At 45.9% G+C, this 9,535-nt stretch overlaps 1 protein-coding gene across 1 annotated transcript; it reads left to right on the top strand.

Moving 5' to 3' along the window:
- Positions 1-1,060: 1,060 nt before the first annotated feature.
- LOC147004883 (uncharacterized) lies at positions 1,061-5,184 on the top strand. Its single transcript, XM_085836087.1, is given in 3 exon segments — positions 1,061-3,002; positions 4,600-4,758; positions 5,180-5,184. Coding segments are annotated over 3 exon segments (2,106 nt in total).
- The last annotated feature ends 4,351 nt before the right edge of the window (positions 5,185-9,535 follow it).

Here is a 9,535-nt window from a genome sequence, read left to right as displayed (position 1 = left end):
ATTTTGACTTTTCTGAGCATTGTTATAATTTAAATTCCTTTAAGTTACTCTATGTTCTGTGTATAAGTGTTTGCCTGCATATATGTCTGTGCATTGATTGGTGCCCAGATGCTCTGAAACTGGAGTTAGACAGCTGTGAGCTGAAGAATGGAAAATTCCTGGTAACCTGCTAAGGTCATAAACACTTGAGTCATAGGCATCTGGTCCCCAGGCCTCAGCCACTCCCGGAACATACCTTACCTTTCCTGGAACAATCATAATGTTCCAATGACCTCTGTAGAATGTCTCAACGCCCCAGAAGCATTGCCTAAGGTAGCGCATGATCGATGATCTAATTGTTGAAAATATTTATGATTTCCCCTCCCTTCCCCTGGTTTGTGGTTTTTTCCTTTAAAAGCTCTGTAAAACTTCAGGCCGGGGTCGAAACTCCTCTACTCCCACCTGGAGCATGAGTCTCGACCCCAGCATGCTGGCCTGAGCTCTCGTCTTGTCTCGTTCTGTCTCGCTTTCAATAAACTTCCTCGTGTGATCACAAGAACCGGTCTCAGTGTCCTACTGGGTGCGCGGCGGTCCCGAGACTTGAGTGAGGGTCTCCCTACGGGGGTCTTTCATTTGGGGGCTCGTCCGGGATTTGCGCGACCACCCAGGGGTCCTAGACCCACTTAGAGGTAAGATTCTCTGTTTTTGTCACCGTACTGTGTCTGTATTCTGTTTAGAAATCTGGTGCGATCGCGGTTTCGGTTTTTGCGGACGCTCAGTGAGACTACGCTCTGGGAGAGAGAGTGGTGTGGATAAAGGGTAGACGTACCCAGGTGTCCACCGTCCGTTCGCCCTGGGAGACGTCCCAGGAGGACAGGGGGAGGACCAAGGACGCTTGGTGGACCCCCGTGGGAAAAGTCAGGAGACAGTCTTTCTCCTTGACGATCTGTGTCAGCGGCCTGATTCTAGGCCGACTGACTCTTTTCAGTGCCTTTGGTCGACACAAGGTCGACGTCGGTTTTGGTTTCTCTTTTCTCTCGTGTTTGTGTCTGCTTTTATTGTGTGTGTTGTCGAGCTCGAAATGGGACAGACAGTGACGACCCCTTTGACTTTGACTCTTGATCACTGGACTGAAGTAAGGACTAGGGCCCACAATCTGTCAGTGGAAGTTAAGAAGGGACCTTGGCAGACTTTTTGTACCTCCGAATGGCCGACCTTCGGAGTAGGTTGGCCACCGGAGGGAGCCTTTAACTTGCCTCTTATTTTTGCTGTCAGGCGCATTGTTTTCCAGGAAGTAGGAGGACATCCTGACCAGGTCCCCTATGTCATCGTCTGGCAGGACCTGGTCCACAATCCACCACCTTGGGTTAAGCCTTGGGCCGTGGGGCCCTCCGGAATGACGGTGGCAGTCGCAGAAACTAAATCCACGCCACCTAAGCCAGCCCGACCCTCGGCTGATCCTCCGGCACCCCCGAAGATCTACCCCGAGATCGAGGACCTTCCGTGGGCAGAGTCACAGCCGCCCCCTTACCCTCTGCCACGGCCGTCTGCACCCCCTGCCCAGGCCCCGCCACAGGCCCCTGTTGAGAGAGACGGAGCGGTAGGGCCTGCGGCTGGGACACGGAGCCGGAGAGGTCGTAGTCCGGAGGGGGGACATGGACCCGATTCCACTGTCACCTTACCCCTCCGTGCCTATGTTGGTGGCCCCCCACCAGGCCCCAACGAACTTGCCCCATTGCAGTACTGGCCTTTTTCATCAGCTGATCTGTACAACTGGAAAACTAATCACCCTTCCTTTTCAGAGAATCCCTCGGGCTTGACTGGGCTTCTCGAGTCCCTCATGTTTTCCCACCAGCCCACTTGGGATGATTGCCAGCAACTTTTGCAGGTTCTCTTCACCACGGAGGAGAGAGAAAGGATCCTGCTGGAAGCCAGGAAGAATGTCCCAGGACAAGATGGGACCCCCACTAATCTCCCCAATCTTATAAATGAAGCCTTCCCCTTGACCCGTCCTAACTGGGATTACAACACTGCGGAAGGTAGGGAGCGTCTCACGGTCTACCGCCGGACTCTAGTGGCGGGGCTCAAAGGGGCCGCACGGCGACCCACCAATTTGGCCAAGGTAAGAGAGGTTCTTCAGGGTCCAGTGGAGCCGCCCTCTGTTTTCTTAGAACGACTAATGGAGGCTTACAGGAGGTATACACCGTTTGATCCCTCCTCAGAGGGACAACAAGCAGCCGTGGCTATGGCTTTCATTGGTCAGTCAGCCTCTGATATCAAGAAAAAATTACAAAGATTGGAGGGGCTCCAAGATTATACTTTACAGGATTTAGTGAAGGAAGCTGAGAAAGTGTATCACAAGAGAGAGACAGAGGAAGAGAAACAAGAGAGGGAGAAGAAAGAGATAGAAGAGAGAGAGAATCGGCGTGATCGCCGCCAGGAGAGAAACTTAACTAGGATTTTGGCCGCAGTAGTAGGTGAAAGAAAGTCAGAGAAAGGACAGTCAGGGTACCTGGGCAACAGGGCAAGAAGACCTCCAGGAGAACGGAGACTTCCACTTGAAAAAGACCAGTGTGCTTACTGTAAAGAGAAAGGACATTGGGCCAGAGATTGCCCTAAAAAGAAGCCAAGAGGACCCAAGGTGTTGACTTTGGGAGAAGACTAGGGGAGTCGGGGCTCGGATCCCCTCCCCGAGCCTAGGGTAACACTCTCTGTGGAGGGGACTCCTGTTAATTTTTTAATAGACACGGGAGCAGAACATTCAGTCTTGACTAAACCGTTAGGACAATTAGGAAATAAGAAGACTATGGTAATAGGAGCTACTGGCAGTAAATTTTACCCCTGGACCACTAAGAGAGTTTTGGAAATAGGAAAAAATCAAGTAACTCATTCTTTTCTTGTGATTCCTGAGTGCCCCGCGCCCCTTCTGGGACGGGACTTGTTACCCCAGAGCTCAGGACAGGTAGAAAGAATGAATAGAACTCTAAAAGAGACCCTAACTAAATTAGCCATTGAGACCGGTGGTAAAGACTGGGTGACCCTCCTTCCCTTTGCGCTCCTTAGAGTCCGAAACACACCTGGACGTTTCGGTCTCACCCCTTATGAAATCCTGCATGGGGGACCGCCCCCCTTGACCGAGTCTGGCGGGATATTGGATCCCTGTGCTGACTCTTCCTCACCCTCTGCTCTGTTTACTCATTTAAAGGCCTTAGAAGTTGTCAGAACACAGATCTGGGACCAGATCAAAGAAGCCTATGCACCGGGGACTACAGCAGTGCCCCACGGGTTCCAGGTTGGAGACTCAGTCCTTGTCAGACGACATCGAGCCGGCACTCTTGAGCCTCGGTGGAAAGGACCATACCTGGTGCTGTTAACAACCCCCACGGCAGTAAAGGTAGACGGAATCGCCGCCTGGATTCACGCCTCCCACGTCAAGAAGGCTCCTAACCAGGATGAAGGCAACCATGAAGACAGCTGGACGGTGGCAGCTACTGACAATCCTCTTAAGCTTCGCTTGCGTCGCAAGAATCACCCTAGGCCTGAAGGACCACAACCCACACCAGCCTCTGACCTTAACTTGGCAGGTTCTCGGTCCTGATTCGGATCAGGTCTTGTATACCACCTCCAAACCGGCACCACCAGGGACGTGGTGGCCAGACCTAGCCTTTTGCCTCAAACAGATTATTCCAGCTGCTAGAAGCACTCCCCCTAATTTAGTAAGAAGTTATGGGTTCTATTGCTGCCCAGAGCACGGTAAGCGGTCCGAGTGTGGAGGGCTAGCCTCCTCTTATTGTGGCCAATGGAGTTGTGTTACTTCCAATGACGGTGATTGGAAATGGGCTAGTAGTCATGCCCCTGATAAGGCTGAGTTCTCTTTCCAGAACACAGGGCCTGGACCGCATGCCATAATGGAACTGTATGGAAGAACTGACTGTCGCTCTGATGATCTAGATAGAATACTGATCAAATTTACAGACACAGGGAAAAATCAGGACTCCAAGGCATGGATAAGGGGCATGCGATGGGGAGTAGTTTTTTATGACTATAACGGGGAGCCTGGATCGTCAGTCATAGTTCGTTTGAGCATCAGTAGCCCCCCAGCCCAACCAGTAGGACCTAACTCTGTTCTAGCTGAAAAGCCCTCAGTACCGCTTCCTAGACCTACTCCACCAGACAATTTGGCCAAGACTCACACTCCTTCCTTAGATCGGGTTACTCCCAGGCCCCCAGACACTGAGAATCGCTTGTTTAGCTTAGTACAGGGGGCATTCCTGGTCCTCAATCGCACTAATCCCAACATTACTCGGTCTTGCTGGTTGTGCTATGCCTCAAGCCCCCCTTATTATGAAGGAATTGCTCAGATCAGGACTTATAATAAAACTTCAGACCACTCTCTATGCCCTTGGGGGGAGAACAGAAAGTTGACTCTGGCAGCAGTCTCAGGAAGTGGACTTTGTTTAGGTCAGGTACCTCGTAACAGACGGCACCTCTGTAACCAGACCCAGGACGTCCAGTCTAGTGAAGGTGGTCAATATCTAGTGCCCCCCAGGGACACAGTATGGGCTTGCAACACAGGTCTCACTCCTTGTGTGTCTACTTCTGTTTTTGATGGTTCCAAAGATTTCTGCATTCTGGTTCAACTTGTTCCTAGACTCTTGTATCATGATGACCGCTCCTTTGTAGATGAGTTTGATCACCGAGTCCGCTGGAAGAGGGAACCTATCACCTTAACCTTGGCCGTACTTTTTGGACTAGGAATAGCCGCTGGAGTAGGTACAGGTACCGCTGCCTTAATTCAGACCCCCCAGTATTATGAAGAATTACGTGCAGCTATGGATATTGATCTTGGAGCTATAGAACAGTCTATAACCAAATTAGAAGAATCTTTAACTTCCCTGTCCGAAGTAGTTTTACAGAACAGGAGGGGACTGGACTTGTTATTCCTTAAAGAAGGAGGACTCTGTGCTGCCCTAAAAGAAGAATGTTGCTTTTATGTTGATCATTCAGGAGTAATCAGGGATTCTATGGCCAAGCTCAGAGAACGCTTAAATATGCGTAAAAAGGAAAGAGAAGACAGACAGGGATGGTTTGAAAGTTGGTTTAATAAGTCTCCATGGTTTGCTACCCTTCTCTCTACTATAGCTGGGCCCTTAATAATTCTTATGCTCTTACTTACTTTTGGACCGTGTATTCTCAATAGACTAGTGACCTTTGTAAAGGAAAGAGTAAGTGCTGTTCAGGTAATGGTCCTGCGGCAGCAATACCAGTTTTGGCAAGAAGATAGCATCTAGCTCTAAGATTAGAGCTTTTCACAAAAAGGAGTGGGGAATGAAGAATGGAAAATTCCTGGTAACCTGCTAAGGTCATAAACACTTGAGTCATAGGCATCTGGTCCCCAGGCCTCAGCCACTCCCGGAACATACCTTACCTTTCCTGGAACAATCATAATGTTCCAATGACCTCTGTAGAATGTCTCAACGCCCCAGAAGCATTGCCTAAGGTAGCGCATGATCGATGATCTAATTGTTGAAAATATTTATGATTTCCCCTCCCTTCCCCTGGTTTGTGGTTTTTTCCTTTAAAAGCTCTGTAAAACTTCAGGCCGGGGTCGAAACTCCTCTACTCCCACCTGGAGCATGAGTCTCGACCCCAGCATGCTGGCCTGAGCTCTCGTCTTGTCTCGTTCTGTCTCGCTTTCAATAAACTTCCTCGTGTGATCACAAGAACCGGTCTCAGTGTCCTACTGGGTGCGCGGCGGTCCCGAGACTTGAGTGAGGGTCTCCCTACGGGGGTCTTTCAGAGCCACCTGCGGGTGTCAGGAACCTAATCTGCGTCCTTTCAGGAGGATCAATTGCTCTTCCAGCAGAGACATCGCTATAGCTCATTGTTTATTTTTCTATTACCACAAAATTAATTGAAAAGAATCCACAGAGGAGAAGCATATTAGGAGAGAAATGTTAGATTAATGACAAAACCACTCAACCAAATTCTTCTGAGTACCTGTGCTGTTTCCCACGCATGCTTTTTTAATTGCATACATTCTAACATGTGTGCTCCTAATCTACTTAAACCAATATAAATAATAAAATCTGTTGCAGATTAGATGCTGAATTTGAGAGACAAACGTATATTCATATTTCCATAAAAATTTAAATTTTCATACAGATAAATAAGATACTATCAGAAAAATAATTTTAAAGAATATTGCTATTTTTAATGTGTATGTATCGGTGTTTTGCTTGCATGCATGTATATGTACCTCATACATACCTAGGAGGCCAAAAGAGGGTGCCAAATACCCTGGAACTGAAGCTGCTCACAGTTGTAAGGTATCACATGGGTTTTGGGATGTTGAACCTGTGTCCTCTGGGTGAGCAGTCATTGCTTTAAACTGCTGAGTCATCTCTCTATCCCCATAAAAGTAATTTTTAATAAATTCACACTTTGGACTATATCTTAAAGAAATATTCTTTTAACTTAATATCCCAAAGAGTAAGGTATGTAAAGCTGTTAAAGAGTATTACTCATAACAGAAAAGGAATTGGATTTTTTTTCTTTTTGAGACAAGTGTCACATTATGTACATTATGTACTGTTCTAAAACTCTCTATGTAGACCAGGCTGGCCTTGCACTCACAAAGGTGTGCCTGCCTCTGTCTCCCAAGTTCTGAGAATAAAGGCATGTGCCTCCATGAAGCCTGGCTGGAAAACTCATTTTCTTAAAGCTTTGTGTTAGACTACTATATATCATATTATGGAATACATAAGCATTAATAATTTTCTCTCTCTCTGTGGTGGCACTTGCCTTTGATCCCAGCACTCTGGAAGAGTTCAAAGCCAGCCTGGTCTACATAACACATCCCAGAACAGCAAAGGCTACACTGTGAGACAGGCTTAAAGTGGGCAGAGACTGAATTATGTTGATGAAAAGATGTTCATGAAATAATGTTAACTATGAACTACGTTTTGTACAGATGCACATTTGTATTGTTTAATTGCTTTATAAGTGTTTTATATTCGGTCTTTGTCTTATTCAATTGTTCTATTGGTATGAAAAGACACCTTGACCACAGCACCTGTTATATAGGGAATCATTTAACTGAGCCTTGCTGACAGTTCAGAGGTTTGGTCTGAACATGGTGGGAAAAATGGAGTCATGAAGGCCAACATGAGTTGAAGAGCTGAGAGTTCTACATCTGAGTCAGCAGGCAGCACAGAGAACACAGGGCCTAGTTTAATCATTTAAACCCCAAAGCCCACCTCCAGTGACACACTTCCTCCAACAATGCCACACCCACTCCAAGACCACACCCCCTAATCCCTCCCAAGTAGTACCACTTCCTAATGACCAAGCATTCAGATCTATGAGCCTAGGAGGGACTATTCTCATTCAAATCACTGATCTATTTCAAACAGTTATCTTGAAATATATAAATATGCTTTCAAAAGTAAAAAGTAGGTAGGTTACTCAGTTTTATGTTTACTGAATTGTTTAATTTCACAAAAACAGAATTTCATACAAAAGTCATTCTATCAATATACACTGTTCACAAAGACTCTGTACTTTCAAAAAATCATCTTTGATCATCAGCAGTGTGGGCTAAGTGAATGTCTTTTGTGTAGTCACAGAGCCTTGAGATGTTAATGTACACAATGGCTCTCTAGAGTGAGGATACTGCCTATGATTTACTCAAAGTCTACTCTTTCTATCAAGCTTTACATGGCACACATGTAACAGGCCTTGTGCACATTTTATTTGCACCTATTTAATAAAATGTCTTCACCCACTGTGATGGTTTGTAAATGCTTGGCCTAGGGAGTGGCTCTATCAGGGAGGTGTGGCCTTGTTGGAGTAGGTGTGTCACTGTGGGCATGGGCTTCAGACCCTCATCCTAGCTGCCTAGAAGTTCGTGTTCTGTCAGCAGCCTTCAAATGAAGATGTAGAACTCTCAGCTCCTCCTGCACCATGCCTGCCTAGATGCTCCCCTGATCCCACCTTGATGATAATGGACTGAACCGCTGAGCCAGCACCAATTAAATGTTGTCCTTTGTAAGTCTTGCCTTAGTCATGGTGTCTATTCACAGCAGTAAAATCCTAACTAAGACCCCCATCAAACAACAGATTTTGGAAGACTTGTAGTCCCTCTGTCTCCTGCTTTGTTCAAGAGTGCCTGACACCCAGGACACAAAGCAGGAACTCAACAAACATGCTCTTGGTGAATGAGTTGCCAGAGAGCTCCAGGTGCTTAAAGTTCCTTTAGGCTCTATCATCTCAAAGTTATCCAACTGTATAATAACTTCAAAGGAGAAATTATGTTAACACCTCTAGGCCACGAGAGATTTATTTAATGAATTATTGCTGTGCTTCAGTGGAATAAATTACTTCAGGGAACCAAGGACACTTCTCAGAGAGTGCTTCATGACCTGGAAAAAAGGCTTGCGAAATCAACTTTATATACTTTGAAACTGTAACTGGAAATCACTGGTAAAAATGGCCACCGGTTCATGAACTGGACCGGGAGCCATCTTTGGAGCACTTTGGGCCAGCCTGGCATTTTCCACCCATGGAGGATGTTTGCTTATTTTAACAGTTCACATATGAAAAACAGATATTCTTTCTGGAAATTGTTGACTCATTCATTCTTTTGGGAGGCAAATGGTTTCACATACTTTTTTTTTTTTAAATAAACAGAGTCCATGTCTCAACAGCTTTTAAAGATATTTTAAATGTACAACTTACCTGTTTTCTGTAATAACTTATGGCTTTGTACTACCGAGAATAAAAACGTGATAACCTTTGCTAGACCTTATGTAATGCTTTTGTTTATGTGATTGGAAAGCTATATCTTCTCACCAAATGCTAAGGACACAGCAGTTTCCTCCACTGGTCCTCCAAAAGTGTTAGAAATACCCTGCTGTTTTCACTATTTGACAGTAGTTGAAGTGAAACAATAAACACTGATATAAAGTGTAAGGATTTTTTTTTCTCCCCGTTACCAAAATGGAAAGTATTTCCCAGTTGTCAGTCTTCCACCCTAATACATCACTAACAGCGGAGTTTGTGCCTAAACTTTAAACCGCAACTGTATGTATTTGGGGGTGGGGAAGAGATGCTTTCCACAAGGATCAAACAAAGAATGTTTCCCAGGTTGAGCTTGCAGAGGTTAATCTGTGTGTGCCTTTCAAAGGGGAAAGTGCAGTGCCCTGGGGGATCGATCCAAGACCCTCTTCTGCTTTTGTTCTGATTTGTCTAGTTAATAAACCACCAAGAAAGATAATTTTTAAACCTAATTTGCTGAAATGAGAATTTACTAACATCTGGGGGTGGGGGAAGTAAATTGGACAATTTTCAACAAATTGGTTTTGTATTTTAAAAACAAAAAATCTCCACTGACACTTTTGACTAAAAAGGTAAATAAAAGATCCCTATCTTCTTGGTAATCCAAAATCAGGGGGGAAAAAATTACAGAAAGCAAGGTGCCCTTACACAGCTCAGCGAACCCTGGATGCTCCAAGGCCACTGCAGAGTCTGGAGGTAGGCAGCTCTCCGCAGGCAC

Source organism: Mus caroli, unplaced genomic scaffold, assembly GCF_978045245.1.
Source record: "Mus caroli unplaced genomic scaffold, Mus_caroli_1 scaffold_4, whole genome shotgun sequence".
In the NCBI taxonomy this organism is placed as follows: Eukaryota; Metazoa; Chordata; class Mammalia; order Rodentia; family Muridae; genus Mus; species Mus caroli.
The sequence above is the reverse complement of the archived record's forward strand: the minus strand, read 5'-3'. Positions and strand labels throughout refer to the sequence as shown.